The sequence below is a fragment of the Corythoichthys intestinalis genome, chromosome 7 (assembly GCF_030265065.1).
Source record: "Corythoichthys intestinalis isolate RoL2023-P3 chromosome 7, ASM3026506v1, whole genome shotgun sequence".
Classification (NCBI taxonomy): domain Eukaryota; kingdom Metazoa; phylum Chordata; class Actinopteri; order Syngnathiformes; family Syngnathidae; genus Corythoichthys; species Corythoichthys intestinalis.
Genome location: NC_080401.1, coordinates 2,388,575 through 2,407,408, shown reverse-complemented (window position 1 = coordinate 2,407,408; position 18,834 = coordinate 2,388,575). Strand labels below are relative to the sequence as shown.

Below are 18,834 nucleotides of genomic sequence, written 5' to 3'. Positions count from 1 at the left end.
GGTTAGACCTCTTTGACAGCCAGAAACCTTGCTTGTTTGTAGGTGACCGAACACTTATTTTCCACTCTAATTTGGAAAGACATTCTTTAAAAATCAAACAATCTGATTTTCTGTCTCTCATTTTTAAGGTTTACCCATGTTGACAATTACAGGCCTCTCTAATCTTTTCAAGTAGGAGAACTTGCACAATTGGTGGTTGATTAAATACTTATTTGCCCCACCGTATTTTATCAATGTTTCATGGTTTTCCAGGTTATTTTTGGGTGAGTTTTTCACCATTTTTTTTCTGGTGTTGGTGAATTTTTTTTAGTTTTATTTTTTCGTTTTTTATTTTGTGTGTATTTTTTGTATGCATAGCAATGCATAACAAATAACAATAACAAAACCTAATAAACAAAACTAAAATACAAAAAAATACAGAAAAGGATTCAACAACAACTGTAACAATCACTCATGTTTGTGAAATTAATCAAAAGGCTTCTCTGTAAAGAACAGGAGCACCCCAGTCCTCATTTCCCAGTTTGCCCCACTGATCTGCATCAATCTTGTGATTGACCTCTACCGCCCCCTACTGATGGATTTCAGTCATTACGTAAAATAAAATAAAAAATGCCCCTTGAATGCATTTTTTATATCAGAATGTTTAATGCCACACCCCAAAGGCTTTTAAGATGACAAGAAAAGGCATCAGCATAATGTAGTTTAAAAAGAAACAAGCCTTATGAGACTAAGTATTCAGGTAAATACTTCAGATACCTGAAAAATCTGCCAGACCTACCAAAACTGCTCCTCAATATTTGCACTCACACATTTTAATTTATAAACATTCCACTGATTTGTTACCTCTACACCAGCATAAGGAGCAAAATCTCGAGGTGAGGTGTGGTTTTTTTCTTGGTCATCTGTGAAAAGAAAGATATAAAAACTCATTAAAGAATGTGACATGCATATGCATTTAGAACCCTTTCTGTGGGAATGTTACCATATTTTCCGGACAACAAATCACAGGGTTTTTTTTTTTTTTTTTTAACAGATATGTTGGAGGTGTGACTTAAAAGCCGGAGCTGCTTATATGTGAAAGGCATCCCCAACTAAAATGACATGTTGGTTCTATATTACAGTGCCTTGCAAAAGTATTCGGCCCCCTTGAATCTTGCAACCTTTCGCCACATTTCAGGCTTCAAACATAAAGATATGAAATTAATTTTTTTTGTCAAGAATCAACAACAAGTGGGACACAATCGTGAAGTGGAACAACATTTATTGGATAATTTAAACTTTTTTAACAAATAAAAAACTGAAAAGTGGAGCGTGCAATATTATTCGGCCCCTTTACTTTCAGTGGAGCAAACTCACTCCAGAAGTTCAGTGAGGATCTCTGAATGATCCAATGTTGTCCTAAATGACCGATGATGATAAATAGAATCCACCTGTGTGTAATCAAGTCTCCGTATAAATGCACCTGCTCTGTGATAGTCACAGGGTTCTGTTTAAAGTGCAGAGAGCATTATGAAAACCAAGGAACACACCAGGCAGGTCCGAGATACTGTTGTGGAGATGTTTAAAGATTTCCCAAGCTTTAAACATCTCAAGGAGTACTGTGCAAGCCATCATATTGAAATGGAAGGAGCATCAGACCACTGCAAATCTACCAAGACCCGGCCGTCCTTCCAAACTTTCTTCTCAAACAAGGAGAAAACTGATCAGAGATGCAGCCAAGAGGCCCATGATCACTCTGGATGAACTGCAGAGATCTACAGCTGAGGTGGGAGAGTCTGTCCATAGGACAACAATCAGTCGTACACTGCACAAATCTGGCCTTTATGGAAGAGTGGCAAGAAGAAAGCCATTTCTCAAAGATATCCATAAAAAGTCTCGTTTAAAGTTTGCCACAAGCCACTTGGGAGACACACCAAACATGTGGAAGAAGGTGCTCTGGTCAGATGAAACCAAAATTGAACTTTTTGGCCACAATGCAAAACGATATGTTTGGCCTAAAAGCAACACAGCTCATCACCCTGAACACACCATCCCCACTTTCAAACATGGTGGTGGCAGCATCATGGTTTGGGCCTGCTTTTCATCAGCAGGGACAGCGAAGATGGTTAAAATTGACGGGAAGATGGATGCAGCCAAATACAGGAACATTCTGGTAGAAAACCTGTTGGTATCTGCACAAGACCTGAGACTGGGACGGAGATTTATCTTCCAACAGGACAATGATCCAAAACATAAAGCCAAATCTACAATGGAATGGTTCAAAAATAAACGTATCCAGGTGTTAGAATGGCCAAGTCAAAGTCCAGACCTGAATCCAATCGAGAATCTGCGGAAAGAGCTGAAGACTGCTGTTCACAAACACTCTCCATCCAACCTCACTGAGCTCGAGCTGTTTTGCAAGGAAGAATTGGCAAGAATGTCAGTCTCTCGATGTGCAAAACTGATAGAAACATACCCCAAGCGACTTGCAGCTGTAATTGGAGCAAAAGGTGGCGCTACAAAGTAATAACGCAAGGGGGCCGAATAATATTGCACGCCCCACTTTTCAGTTTTTTATTTGTTAAAAAAGTTTAAATTATCCAATAAATTTTGTTCCACTTCACGATTGTGTCCCACTTGTTGTTCATTCTTGACAAAAAATTAAAATTTTATATCTTTATGTTTGAAGCCTGAAATGTGGCGAAAGGTTGCAAGGTTCAAGGGGGCCGAATACTTTTGCAAGGCACTGTATTTATTTTAATGTTAATAACTCATCTATTACATACAACCTGTGACAATTTTTCGCATACAGTGGTATGAAAAAGTATTTGAACGTTTAGGAATTTCTCACATTTCTGCATAAAATCATCAAATGTGATGTGATCTTTGTCAAAATCACACAGATGAAAAAACTCTGCTGTAATTGAAATCAGCCAAACATTTATAGGCTTTCATATTTTAGTGAGGATGGAATGCAAACAATGACGGAAGGGGTAAAAATAAGTAAGTGAACCATTTATTTTGTGGCCCCCCTTTAACTTCAACCAGACGCTTCATGTAGCTGCAGATCAATCTGGCACATCGATCAGGACTAATCTTGGCCTATTCTTCTCTACAAAACTGCTGTAGTTCAGATTCCTGGGATGTCTGGCATGAATCGCTGTCTTTAGGTCATGCCACAGCATCTCAATGGGGTAAAAAAACAAGTAAGTGAACCCTCGGCCTAAGGAGACTTAAAGAGCAATTGAAACAAATTTTTACCAAATAATTTAAGTCAGATGTGTGCCCAATCACTGATGAGTGGTTTAAAGCTGCCCTGCCCTGCCCACCGTAAAACGCACACTTGGTAAGAATTCTCGTGATGAGAAGCATTGTCTGATGTGCATCATGGCTCGGTCGAAAGAGCTGTCTGAAGACCTGCGATCAAGGATTGTAGCCTTTTTTTTTTTTTTTTTTTTTAACTGAGAAAGGATACAAAACCATCTCTAAAAGTCTGGATGTTTATAAATTGACAGTCAAAGACGTTGTCTACAAATGGAGGGAGTTTGGCACAGTTGCTTCTCTCCCAAGGAGTGGCCGTCCACCAAAGAAGATGCCGCCAAGAGTTCAGCGCAGAATTCTCAAAGAGGTAAAAAAAAGAACCCTAGAGTGTCTGCTAAAGACTTACAGAATATCTCTGTGAACACATCAACTATATGTAAAATTATGGCCAAGAATGGCGTTCATGGGAGGACTCCACAGAGGAAGCCACTGCTGTCTAAAAAAAACATTGTTGCTCTTTTAATGTTTGCAAAAAGGCACTTGGACACTGCACAGAAGTTTTGGCAAAATATTTTGTGGACTGATGACACCAAATATGAATTGTTTGGGAGTAACACACAATGCCATGTGTGTAGTAAAAATGGAACAGCTCACCAACATCAACACCTCATCCCCACCATAAAACATCGTGGAGGGAGCATCATGATTTGGGGCTGTTTTGCTACCTCAGGGCCTGGCCAACTTGCGATCATTAATGGAAGAATGAATTCAAAAGTTTATCAGGATGTTTTGCAGGAAAACCTGAGGCAGTCTGACAGACAGTTGAAGATAAAATGAACATGGATGCAGCAACAAGATAATGATCCAAAACACAGAAATAAATCAACTTCAGAATGGTTTCAGGTAAAAATACACATTCTGGAGTGGCCAAGTCCAGACTTGAACCCCACTGAGATGCTGTGGCATGACCTAAAGACACCGATTCATGCCACACATCCCAGGAATCTGAACTACGGCAGTTTTGTTGAGAAGAATAGGCCAAGATTAGTCCTGATCGATGTGCCAGATTGATCTGCAGCTACATGAAGCGTCTGGTTGAAGTTATTGCTGCCAAAGGGGGGCCACAAAATAAATGTCATTGTTCACTTACTTATTTTTCCCCCTTCCGTCATTGTTTGCATACTATCCTCATTAAAATATGAAAACTTATAAATGTTTGGGTGGTTTTAGTTAAAGCAGACACTTTTTTCATCTGTGTGATTTTGCCAAAGATCAGATCACATTTGATGGTGATTTTATGCAAAAATGTGAGAAATTACACTTTCTCATACCACTGTAGTATTAAGAACTATTTCGATATAAGTCACCATTGTTGTTTAGGTCGTAATGTGTGATGTAAAAAGCTCGATACAGTTGAATCTGATGTGAAATGAAAATAATGAGAAAATGACCAAGGGATGTTAAAATCGAACTGAAAATGTAACCCTAACCCTAACCAACTACTTGCTTGACATTAAATGTTTTATACAGATATACTGCATTTGGGTTAAACCGTGGCTCTAAAGCAGGCACAACAGTGCGTGCTTTTATAAATTAAAGGCGATGAGATAAGCCTCCAAATTATCCAGGCTAAAGTAGTACAACCACAAATAGAGTCTGTGAAAAGTTTGAGTCGTCCCAACGCAATCCTTCCAGTTTTGCTTAATTTTTTGTTATTAAGAAATGTAACCCACAAGAATACATCTTTTTAAGCCTTTGATGCACAACATGGGTCAAAGGTGACCCAGCTGAGTTTTAATTTTCTATCTCTCTCTCTCTCTCCAAAGTATTCTTCAATTAAGTTGTTTTAATTCATTATACATTTTTTCAATTTTTACTTTCCTTTTGGAAAGAAAACATATTTTGATTCACTACGACTCAAATGCACGACATGGGTCAAAAATGACCCATATCCAAGTTCTATGTTACCGAACATGGCTAAGTATTAGGATGAGCCATCTTTGAAAAACATTTTTTATCAATCACAATGTTAAGTAATATAATAAATACGTTGTTTTTGTTCAGCACAAATCATTCTCATGTAATATTTCTTATATCATGAACAACCGCATATTTTGTATTTGCGCATCAAGTTTAGTCACATGGGTCAATAACTTTACATTACCTAATATTTTTTTAGGTTCGGATTACCTTGACAGAGTACATACAAGTAATTACTATATATGACCTATTAGCTTGTGTTGACTATCGTACTGGAGCTGAATTGTGTATGAGTGTGAGTGAATATTGAATACTATTGTCTGTAGATTGTAAAAGGGAAGATATATTTGAAATCACCTTTTGCACTGTAAATTATGAGGCAACAGCAACAAACTGAAATACTCGTTTGTCCAAATGAATACTTATATACGCACCTTCCAGAGCTGAACCGATTTCTTCTGATTATCCTCGCGACATAAGGGCAGAGGTGGGTAGTAATGAGGTAAATCTACTCCGTTACATTTATTTGAGTGACTTTTTGAGAAAACTGTACTTTTTAGAGTAGTTTTACCACACAATACTTTTTACTTGAGTAGATTTTTAAAGAAGAAACACTACACTTACTTCGCTACTTTGGGCTCCTCTAGAGCCGTTACATTTTTCCTCTTTATTCTACCGAAGGAAAAGAAAGTTGCTTTTTCCATTTTACAGGTTCTTTAATTCTCTTAACGAACAGGAGATAACAACACACAATGCAGGAACAAAAAGAAATCATTAATCACCTAAGATACAGTGGGGAGAACAAGTATTTGATACACTGCCAATGGGTTTTCCCATTGACTGTGTATCAAATACTTGTTCTCCCCACTGTATAGACCAGGGTTCAGCAACCTTTTTGGTGTGGCGTGCCACTTTCAAATTTTCTTGTCAATCAGTGTGCCACACCAAGATTAATGACGCACATCCGAATTTTTATATCCAACAGAGCTGTAATTTTACTCCAAAGAAAACAACATGAACATACGTTGAAATCTTACAACTACCATTCTTCTTTAACAAATAACTAAAAAATAAAAGTATATTTTAGAAAATATCAAAACTTGAGCATCATCTTATGTAAACATATCACACACACACACAACCCAGCAAGAAAAGGGGAACAAGCGTGATTCTCAGTGCAGGTCTCTCACAGTACAGAGCGGGCTGTTTTAACCTTCAAAGTCAGGCGACTACTTTGTCTTTTTCACTAACAGTGAATTCTATGCACAATTTTAGATTTTATATAACAAATACAAAAGATGACTACCTTAATGTGATCCCTGGCCCTGTTTTCCATGAATTTCATGTTTCGTCTCGTAGTTGCGTTTGACACTTGTTATGCGACACACACACAACGCTCCGGAGGCATAATGCACAGAGCAAGCGGAAGTAACCAGCCAACCAGTTGTTACCGGCACCCCCAAGGGGCCACTGTCCCCTACAGTATGACCAGCTTACTAGTTAAGCGTAAGAAAAAGAGAGGCAGGGAGCAAGGTGTTGAGAGAGAGTTGTGCGAAGAGCGCCATGAAAAGTGGCTGTGTCCCATGCTGGTTTTAGTTTTGTTAATAAAAGTCTCCAGCAAAATACCATCCAACGTGTCACTGTGTTTTTATACACATCACCATCTCTCTGAAGTAATAAGCACCGGGCGAATCGACGACAACAAGCCACATTAATCGCCTGTCCACTACACCCTACGGTGCAGAGTTGCAATTACCAAAAAGTGCAATTGGTAACACAGTGTACTTCCGCCAGCTCTCTGATTGGTCGGCTTCGTGACATGTTAGTAGCGTGGGCTGAATTAAACGCGCAGAGAAAAAAAATCCGACAAGCGCAGGAGTCGAGAAATTGGGGAAGAGCTGGAGGTGTGCTCAAAATCAATTATTGCTCGCATATAACGCCACAGGCAGAGTGGGTGAGAGGGGCGGTCCCGTAAAGCCCCTAAATAACAGGGCGCACAACTGAAAATGCCTTAATTTCCGGTAAAAAGGCACATTGTAAATGGGCTCGCTTCCGCTATCCAAACAGCTAAACATGAAAAGTTTCACACTCCGTATGTTTTCAGTAATCCTTTATGTGTCTCTTTTCTTTTTTATGAAACTAAAACAATGAAAAAATACATGCAATCAGCAACAATGCTGCAAATAACAAAAATGCCATCCATATATGCAAACACAATTAGCCTGTATGCAGTAGTTCTTAATTAGAAATATCAAACACATTTCCCCTCAAACATGCAACCTAAAGACAATATAAAGAGTGTAATTCTCAATTTGACAACAAAATACTCACAGACGTTGCTCTAAAGAACACAAATGCCACTCAAGTTGTGAGAGTGGAGCTGCCATGTAACACACTGAATCCCATTTGAAGAACTTCCTATTTGCATTTTTCTTCTACAGTTTTAGAACCAATAAATAAAACGGCCACAAGATGGGGCGCTTGAGCAAGTGATAAAGCTACAACCGACAATGAACATAACACGCTTTTTTTTTTTTTTTTGCCATGCCCTCGCGTGTCACTGGTTAACCCTTCGCGTGCCAGTGCTGACACGCGTGTCATAGGTTGCCGACCCCTGGTATAGAACCTACCCACGTGACGTCACAACTCCGCTTTCCTGACTGGTGCCGCCCACTTGTCCGTCAACACATCGTGTTGACCTGTTACGGCTACGTACATTCCTCCTATTTACAGCGTGTTTTTCTGCTCGTTAACATTAATAATCAAAATGGTGAAGGCGTGTGTGGCGGTCGGTTGCAATAACAGAGAAGATAGACGGAGAGACTTGAAGTTCTACCGGATTCCGAGAGACACGGAGAGGAGAGAGCGAGATGGGCTGTTGCAATTCGACGAGAATACTGGGCTCCAAACGAATACCACAGATTATGTAGTAGTCATTTTATATCTGGTAAGATGCATTTAATATATATTTAGAGGGTTTTGGGCTGACAACCACAATTAAGATCATTGCTAGGCTAATCGCCGACAACATACACGTATGTATGTCGTGAGAGTGCTATCGCTAAACCATATAAACATTAAAAGCCCTAGCTCCATTGACAAATGACATGAAATACATTAGACTTGACAGTGGATGTTAGCAAGAACAAAAGATTTTGAATTGAAAATTTCGTAACTCACCTTCCGAGCACAAGATTCCTGCCGAATTTTCGTGTACGAGGACCTGTTTCACCCAACCAGCAACGTAGCATTTATAAGCCTCCAAGCTCTTAAAGTTTTTCAAACTTTCGTGAGAATAGGCTGATTTTGTGTGGACAAGATAGTTGTAAATATCAGGGTCAGGCAGAGACGGCGAAGGCAGCCGGTCAAAAATCATCGATTTAGGCATCAAATATGGATCTGGCGACTGTATACTGTAGAACGAAGCTTTTCCACATAACGCCTTTTATGCAACACATCCAGTGAGTTTACGGCATCAGAAAGCACCGGGTCTTCCATGAAATGCATTTTAAATTCCTCGATCAATTGAAACCAATGCTAATACAGAGACAAAATGACGGACAAGTGGGCGGAACCATACAGCGAGCACGTGGTTTTATGACGTCGGTGGGTAGGGTCTATATACATTCATTAAGGAAAGAGTAATTTAATGCTGATCGATAAGGACACATCTTTCAAAACATCATGAGGTGACCCCAGAAAAAGCGCCCCAAATCTCGGCGCCCCATGCCAGTTATATCGCTGTCTAGTGCCGGCCATAGCTAAACAAAAAGAGCAGAAGTCCTTGTACTTTAGATAAAACATACAGCTTCAAAAAATATCATGTACAACCATGTGAAATGAACAGATATGTACAGTGCTGCTCGAAAGTTTGTGAACCCCACAGCGATGGTCAGATTTTTTGTAAAAAAAACTAAAATAACCTTATTAAATGTTAAGTTATACCCAAATCCACAATACTGACATTCCAAATAATGGACTGAAACAAAAGAAATAGTTATATTGTCATTCTTTATTTAACAAAAGTGGTTGATTTAAGAAAAACTCAGATATCATGTGTGCAAAAGTATGTGAACCCCTTCAGTTAATAGGATATTGCGCCTCCTTTTGCAGAGATTACCTCAACCAAACGGTTTCTGTAGTGACTAATCAGCCTCTCACATCTACTTTGGGGGATTTTTGCCCATTCTTCCTTGCAGAACGCAGTCAGTTGAGAGAGGTTTGATGGGCGTCTGGCATGAACTGCTCGCTTCAGGTCCCGCCACAGCATTTCAATGGGATTTAGGTCAGGACTTTGACTGGGCCAGTCCAGAACACGAATCTTCTTCTTTTTCAGCCATTCCTTGGTTGTATTGCTGGAATGCTTTGGATCATTATCATGTTGCATGATCCACCTTCTGCCAAGCTTTAACTTCAAAACAGATGGCGTCAGGTTATGTTCTAGGATTTGACAATATTCCTCAGAATTCATGATTCCCTGGACTATGTGGAGTTGTCCAGGTCCTGAGGATGAAAAGCAAGCCCAGATCTTGACATTCCCACCTCCATGCTTCACTGTTGGGAGAAGGTTCTTTTGGTGGTATGCAGTGTTGACTTTTCGCCAGACATGGCGGTTTTGGTTGTGACCAAACAGTTCAATTTTGCACCTACATCAGTTGATGAAAACTCTTTTTAATTTAGTCTCGACAACACAACTGTTAAAAAAACAAAAAAAAACTACTGAATTGATTGATTAGGAAATCAGGTTGAAATAATAGAAAATTCCAAAATGTTGAGGGGGTTCACAAACTTTTGAGCAGCACTGTATTTGTGTGAATAAATGGAAGTTTATATCTACTCAACATATTGACTTTATTGCTGCCAGAGATGCCAACAGTGGCTGTCCGTTTCACCAATGAGACATCACAACAATAACCAAAATTAAACTAATCAGAGGTGACAATGTTTTTTCTCGACTAGAGGGCACTTATGTTCTTTGGTCGGGTAATGGGTCATAGTGTTCTGGTCTAAATTTGATGATGTTTGTGTCATTTGTTAGCATAATACGGTCATGTAATAGGCTCAGCAACTCAATTCAATTCAATTTATTTGCACGGATTCCAGACCGTTACCAGTCCGTGGCACATTGGCTACCGGGCCGCAGAGAAAAAATAAATGATTTGTTAATGACCATAATCTGGCCTGTGTCTCTTGACTAATCCGAGTAGAGATTTACGTACGTGGCCCTCTAGTGGTTGGCCGTCATTACTGAGGTGTTTATACACCTATTGCAGCCATAAGCGGAGTTTAAGGGGTGGCAGAAAGTGTCATTGCATTTAATTGACTTTTCTATACATATATATAAAGTTGTAAAGCAAGAAAACAAACAACAAAAATGAATGAAATGAACAAAAAAAGATATTTTTATAATGGGTCCAAATTATTTTTCAAACAGATCATGTGACTAGCACCTTAGACGGTCATTTGCTCTGCATATTATTTAAAAAATAAATAAATAAAAAAGGGAGGACAATTTTTTCAAATGATTTTTTTCTTTGATTGAAAATATTTTTTTTATGATTGAAGCAACTTTTTGGGTGATTCAATGATTTAGACACAAATGTCCTACCCATACACAAACACAAAAAGGATAGCTAAAATCAAAGAAAATTTTTAAATGCAAAATTAAGTGTTCAATGCAAATTTTTGAGTCTGAAATATTTTTTTGCATTCAAAAACTTTTTTCTATGATTGAAATGTTTCTTTTTTTGATTGAAGTGATTTTTTTTTTTGAATTTCTTTTTTTTTGTGTGTGTGTGAAGCAACTTATTTTTTGATTGAATAATAAATACACAAATGTCTAAGCCGAAATGTGGCCAAAAACAACATTATTTCAATCAAAAAAGTTGCTTTAACCAAAAAAAAAAAAAAAATCAAATAAAAATAGATTTCAAATGCATTTTTTTTTATTTCAAATTTATTTTTGCATTCAAACACATTTTTTTGATTGAAGATAAAAAAATTTTAATTGAAAATATATACGGTATTTTGATTGAAGCAACTTTTCTTTTTATTGAAACAACTTTTTTTTTTTTTCCCCCACAAATCTACCTCCATATGGCTCCACCCAGGGGATACAATTTTTGACTGAGGTAACTATACTACCTTGGCATGACACCGGCGGGCGTGCCATATTCAATGGATGATGATCTTGGCGAAAAGTATAGCTGTCCTGCCAGCAGCCAGATTTAGAATTCCCCTCAAGAATGATGGGAAACAAAAAAACGTTCATTTTCAACTTATTATTTTAAATAGTCTTGTAAGTTCATTTTATTGCTGACACTGTGTTTCACGGTCATCAACATGTTGTGGCCCCCCTGCCCCCAAAGTCAAACTCAACCTATGATTGCAGCCCAGCATTCGTCAATGTAAACAGTAACATTCGCTGCTGCTGCTGCTGCCTGTGTGCTCCGGGCGGTGACGTCTTTTGACAGCTTTTTGACGGAGAAAAGGCTACCTGCTAAGCCAGAAGAGGAGCCTACAACCAAGTCCATTCTGCATAATATATGGCTAAAAGCTAGCAAACGAGGCAACAAAAGCGAATGCACAGAGAGCATCGCACCTCGTGGCGAACCGTATTGCTAAAGCCAAGTATCCGAAAGTTTTAGGAGAGGCCTTTGTTTAAAAAGAAAAAAAAAAAAAAGATGATTCAGCATACGGTGAGTTACAGTTTCCCTGCACCTAATGTTACTTTTAGCCCCGCCGTGTTGTATTATATATATTTATATATTATACATAAAGTATAATAAAAACAGTTCATATACTGTAGGTGAAGTTGTGTTGAGAAAAAAAATATACCTTTTTTTTTTTTAATGAGATTTTAATAAGCCGTTACTCACAATGTTACCCATTACTAGAGTATTCTTTTTAACGAATACTTTTTTGCTTGTAATTGACAAAATTTTTGAATGACTAGTTTTACTTGAGTAACATTATTTAGAATTAACGCTACTCTTACTTGAGTAAAATGTTTGGCTACTCTACCCACCTCTGCATAAGGGGTTACAAACGCAAGGAGGCTTACTTTGTTCCCTTTATTTTTGAAAAGTACATCAAAAAGCGTGTATCATTTTATATTATTGACAAAAAAACATTTTTAATCACCAAAATGCATCTTTATAAAATCTAACAGTAGAAGCTAGCGGTTGTGTTTGTAGACCTCTTCACAGTTTGTTGTTAATACGTCTTGCAACATGAAATGAATGTGTTATGTTAGTGTACCATGCACGTATTCAGCCTACTGTTCTCCATTGTATTTGTATTTTAAATTGTTCTTAGTGTTTGATTTCACCAACCCCCCTTCAAAAAAAAAATCCCCCCCCAAAAATGTGACTTACCCTCCCAGTGTGACTCATATGTTTTTTCCTCCTTTTAAATGTATTTTTGGCTAGTGCAAGTTAAACTCCGGATCGATTATTGTCCGAAAAACTCGGTAATTGTAAATCTCAGAAATTCTTCATACCATTTGGCTGTCTGCGGTTTTGGAGGTAGAATAGCAGTTGTTCAACCTCATTAAGTTTTGAGGGATGAATCAGATGACATTCTTCCACAACTTTGCGAGCCAGCGATGATGTGTCCGTGTTGGAATTCAAGCTCTTCAGACGAATGCTGCGGAGTAAAGAAAAAGTAAGACTACCAGTATTAATTTGACAAGTGAAATACTTAAAGGTTATGCACAATCCAAACACAATAAAATAAAGAAAACTTCATACATTTTCTGGCACTCTTTGTGACCTCCGATCATGGCATCCCCCTGCTCTCCAAGTATCATTGCTTCCACTTCATACTGGACCACAATGGCTTTTTCTGTTGGGTGGACATCGAGAGTACATCCCTTCACTTTCCTGTGAGTTGGAAACACAAAGAAACCGCAGCAAAAATAAATAGTCGATGCCTATGCAGTGAAATAATATATAATAATAAGCACGCATTTTATTTCAAAGCACCTTTCTGAACACTCAAGGTCGCTTGTACAAGAGGAACAAATTAAAGTCAGAAAATGCACAAATCAAAAGCAAAAGGAAATTAGGAGGATACAGCACGGAGCAGCATAGAGGTCAAGCTGGGTATGATCATTGAAACAGGTGGGTTTTGAGTCTGGATTTGAAAAGTTGGAAAGAAATTAAGTCACGTAGAGCGTTCCAGAACTGGGGGGCAGAGTGGCTGAACGCTCTGGAACCGTATGTTAGGGATCGCGAACCTATTCCACAAAGGGGGTGCAGGATTTCATTCCAACCAAACATGAGGACTATATTTTTTCACCAATCTGTTGCTTTACAAGTGCAATCAGTTGATTTCAGTCAGGTGCTGCTTGTTTTAGCAGAAACCTAATTGGCTCAACTATCTGTGCTGGATCGACAGGAACAAAAACCACGACCTGAATTGAAAGTCCGCCCTGCATCACAGTTTAACATTACCATTACATTAAACTGTCTGAACTTGCTAACCTGAGTAGGAAGCTGCTTTAGGAGAAGTGTCCTCCTGTATGTGTATTCTACAATGTTAACGTTAATTAAACTGAGAAATATAGGGAACTCTGCTCAGTTGTAAGAAATGTAGTGAACCAAGGTTAACCTCCTTTTTCACAGTTTTCATTTTTATTTTGCTTATGTGGTCTTAAAGCAGCCCAAAGGAGCTTTCAGTTTTTGTTGAGTTTGGCTGTGCTTGTGGACAAAAGTAGTGTTTCTCCTGAAGGAAGGCTCCATTTTTACTTATTTTTGTTATTCCCTAAGAAGTTTTTTGTTGTTGTTTTATTTAATTTATTTAGCATACAATTTTGAGTGGTATTAAGACAAATGTTTAATTTTTTGCGTTCCTGGATAGTTAAGAAATGATTAACAGTTTTATATTTCTTTGTATGTCAATACACAAATTTGTGTTCAAATATTGCAATTTCAATTTGCTAATAAAATCCAGACATTTATTCTGGAAGTCTTCAATATGTTTCTTTAGTAGTTTTTGAAAGCAACAGTTTGAATCGAACGGTGTATCACCTGAACCTATACATATGCACTGTAAAAACCCATCTCCTTAAAACTGAAAAAAAAAAAAAAATCCCTTGTTTTTAGTAAATCTACTAGGAATGAGTGAAATTATTTGCCAATGGTTCAAGTAAATTTTAGTCAGATTTCTTGAAATAAGAAAAGTACCTAGCTGAAAATAAGACAGGCTTAAGCAAAAAGCTTCTATATTTAATCTTTTAAAAACCTGTTTGTCAGAAATGAAGAATAGATATTGTTCAAAACATTATTTGAAAGCATTTTTTTCGATATTGAGGTGAAAAATGACCGACTTTTAGAATTTTGGGCTTAATAAGAACAAATGGTAATATTTACTAAAACTAAGTGGAAGAATCTGATGCATTAATCTGTTAACTAGCTTTTAAAACTCAAAACAAGATGAAGAAAATTCGACTAGATTTAAGAAAAATGATCAGATTAAGACTTTCTACTGTAAATTTGCAAGTTAGTATAGGTCAATACAGATTCATTTTACATTAATTATTTAGCCTATCAATTAATTAGGTTCTTATTGGTGAGAAATGTAGCCCTGACCGCCCTTCACCCAGTGTGTTTGGTCTTATTAATGTCCCATCCCCACCAAAAAGCGACATGCAGGTTGTGCTGTTATAATCGTCCCTACCAATATTGAGACCAAACTTACGCCCTGGGTTTAGAGCTTTAAAAGTGATGAGGAGGATCTTATACAGTGGTATCTCGACATACGAACGCATCAACATACGAGCCTTTTGACATCAGACATAAAATTTGACTTATCATTTGACGACATGCTTGAAATGCGATTTATGACAGAGTCAAGATTTCATTGTTTTGGCAGCACGGCGGATTTTCTTGTGAGGAAAATCAACATGAGTCCCAAGAAAGGTTGTGCAGGTGGTGGAAAAAGGCGCTGCTTCCCATTGAAATTAAGAAGGAAATGATAGAAAACTATGAGTGCGGTGTGCGCTTCAGTGAACTGGCTCGACTATACGGCGGGAATATGTCTTGGATCTTTCAAAATGGTCAAAGCATCCAAGGGGACAACTATTCCCTCTAAACGTCATAGCGCTATTTTCGGAGGAGATGGAACACTTTTTGCTGATATGGATTAAGGCTAAAGAGACCTCCACCAGCAGTCTTCTTCGACCTCCGTTCGCCAGTCTCTCTATAAGTTAAAGTTGTAGCTTGAAGCAAGGTGGAAGTCTGAGGTGGTGGTTTGGAAGCAGCCAAATTGCGATGCTTTATGGACATTCAAGCAGAAATGTAACACACAAGCCAACCGCTGTAGTTGATTCTTCTTTGGATCAGATGCCAATGGAGTTGACGGAGGATGAAGGGAGGGTGAGGTGTGTGGCTGGGGTTCTTGTGACGAGGCGGGCTGCAGAGTTTTGGAGGAGCTGCAGTTTCTGCAGGGATTTAATGGCGAGGCCGAAGAGCAGTGAATTGCAGTAGTCGATCCGGGAACCCGGTTTATCACAGGGTTTACATTCCAGGCCCACCGACAAAAATTGAATATCGAAGACATGGTTACTAAGCATGCACCATGAATCTGGTGGCTGAATATTTTTGTCCGAAACGGATCTAAAAGTATGTTTCGATGTCATGAGTAGAGATACACCGATTATCGGCACCAATATTTGACGTATATCGTTTCGTATAACGTATACCGGCCTTTTTTTAGTCCGACAGGTCGATATGAAAAAAAAAAAAAAAAAAGCTATTTTAAACGGGGTTTCCCATTTGTTGCTTTTATGATTAGTTTGTCCATTAGTCTAGACCTGGTTTTATATTTGTGGTTTTATACCTGCATTTTCTGTGGAAAAAAATCTGAGAGCTATTTATTTAACCTTTTATTCAACTTTATAAGACGCGTGTCTGAGTCTAGGAAATTCGGGCACTTCTGGAGCTATTATTTTCTATTTGTGTGATTCAATTAACATGCTTTAAGCATTTCAATGAAGTTCAGTGATTGAATTATTTATTTTTTACGCTTTTACTTATACTTTTACTTACATCGGCTCCAAAAATCGGTTATCGTCCCCTCTGACAACTCATAATCGGTATCGGTCCTGTAAAACCCATATCGGTTGATCTCTATTCTCTAATATAATACTATAATAATATTACTTTAGGACAGGCGTTGTATGCTTTCAAAAATGGGGACTTTGAAAGTGATGATGAAAAATGATGAGTAGATTTGATTTTTAACTGTTAGTTTGTTGTTTACATCTTATCTATTTTTTTCTTAATCTGAAATATGATGTTGCTCTGAAGATGCCATATAATGCCACGCCTTGCCACATTGGCTAGTATAAGGACTGTACATAAATGTAAAGTTCATGTCTCAAAGATTATGTACTGAACCAGGGTTTCTACAGGTATCCGCAAATCTCATTTAAAGCTTTTTAATGCCACTTTAAAGTAATTTAATGCCCATGATCAACTGCAGATGGTTTCACACACACACAAATTGTAAACGTTACACAAAGAATATATTTAATCGTTGAAAATACAAATCCTGGCTCCGGCCTTTCTGTGTGGAGTTTGCATGTTCCTACCGTACGTGCGTGGGTTTTCTCCAGGTTCCTGCCACATCCCAAAAAAAACGTGCATACCATGCTGATTGAACACTCCAAATTATCCGTAGGTGTGAGTGTGTGCGTGAATGGTTGTGTGCCCTGCGACTGGCTTGCAATCAGTTCAGGATGTACCTAGCCTTCTGCCTGGAGTTAGCTGTGATAGGCTCTTGCACCCCTGTGACCCTCATGAGCATAAGTGATTCAGAAGATGAAAGAATTATATGAATATTATGGAGAGTGATTAAAGGTATGCCGTTAAATGTGATTCAATGAAAAATGTGTGTGCGCCCACATTTTGTGGTGGTGCACCTTAAAAAAAAAAGTTAGGCCCGCACCAGTGCAACCAAGTGTGGAGTTTTGGCAATACAGTATATATCGCAACGTTAATTGTTTTCCAATATCGATCAGGCCTATCCGAAACAGAGCTATTCAAGTTATCTGGTAAAAATTCTTCTAGTTTTAATATCGCAAACCCTCCAAAAAAAATCACAATGATAGTTTTTTTTTCTAATATCTTTCAGGCCTAGTAAAAAGCATGTTCACAAAGATGAACATTTGTTTTCTTGTTCTTCTCAGTGTACTTTATTTTCAGTAATAGTACATATGTTTATGTGAGCACTTTTTAAAAAGTATTTAAAAAAAAAAAAAAAAAACGAGCAAAAACACACAAACACACACACAACAAAGCTCAGGACCTTAAAGGTTAAATCATTGTTTTAAATTCAGCAGGACAGATTTTTTTTTTTTTAAGATTTTTTTGTTATTATTATAAATATATTGATGGTAATTTTTGTTTATCCATGTGTTTGTATCACTTAAATAAGTACCTAATTAATTAAGGTTTGTGTAATGTTGTTATTAGTAATAAAAAAATAAAAACAAATCTTTTCACATACAAAAATAAGTAAAGGGTAACGGTTATCCAGCCGGCTAGCACTACTAATGAGGTGTCCCTATTTTTTTTTTTTTTTTTTGTCAGGGGTTCGCAACCCTAGCCCGAAGCATTTTTTTCCGGATCAACTTTGAACCTTTATCAAGTTTGGGTATGTAAGAAGTACAAGTGATTTTTGCATTGTCAAACTTTGAGTACTTAGAATCCACTATAATTGATTGTAATTTGAAATAATGAGCGTTATCATTGTATCAATGGACAAAATATTTAACATTTTCCCTTATAACTTACTTTTTTTCTTTTCTTTTTTTTTTTTTTTTTTTTTTAATAAAAATGGTTGTGTGAGCCTTGTAGAATGCAAACAAAAATGGGTGAAAAAGATGACGATTCATGTTTTGTCCAAGTGCCTATTTTAATACAATCGTGAATTTGCCGATGCGCCAAATTTTGCTTTACGTGAGAAACGACTGCTGCATCGTCCAAAATGATTGGTGATCCTGGGTCAGGATTACGCTTGAATTAATAGATAAATATTTGGGTGTTTCCTTGATGGGAAATGGCCTATTATGTGATGGTCTAGCTCTTAGTTGTCGTCATCATCATCATCCTCATGCATCATTGTTTCCAAAAGAGCTAGCAGCTTTCAAGCCAACAAAGAAGCAGTTACCTTTTAAGATACCGCGGATCCCCAGTTTGCAAATTATCCATCTTTAGAAACGAAAGGGACTGTCACAGTTAGTTTACACTTGTCCACAGCCGGTGGAAACGTCGTTGTTGACGGTGCAGACGTGACGAAGGCGACTAGCCAAACCAATGGAGGCGTGCGGGACGTCACATGATTTGGTCACGTGGACTGTTCAGTTAAATGGCTTCCACCGGCAATACGGATGGGCGTAGTCACTGGTCTGCCATTTTGCGTCGGTAACATTCGACTTGGTCTGTATAAACAGAGATACAGTATGTTTACTGCACTTAAGAATATTCAAAACATCTCAAAGTCCATTCTGAAGTCTAGCCATGAATATGGTTTACCATTAACCAGACAGTTTGTAAATCCGTCAAGAATTTAGCGAGTTACGTGTGCTTGAGAAAATCGCTCACCTGC

General features: G+C 37.9%; 1 protein-coding gene across 1 annotated transcript in view; it reads right to left on the bottom strand.

Moving 5' to 3' along the window:
* kifap3a (kinesin-associated protein 3a) overlaps positions 1–18,619 on the bottom strand; it is a 75,562-nt gene extending 56,943 nt beyond the window's left edge. The window contains exons 1-4 of the mRNA XM_057841134.1: positions 18,397–18,619; positions 12,972–13,103; positions 12,722–12,867; positions 844–902 (exon numbers count right to left, since the gene is read on the bottom strand). Coding sequence (XP_057697117.1) covers positions 844–902; positions 12,722–12,867; positions 12,972–13,103; positions 18,397–18,437 — 378 coding nt within the window. The 5' untranslated portion in view covers positions 18,438–18,619. The remainder of the gene's footprint in view (positions 1–843; positions 903–12,721; positions 12,868–12,971; positions 13,104–18,396) is intronic.
* Positions 18,620–18,834: the final 215 nt, after the last annotated feature.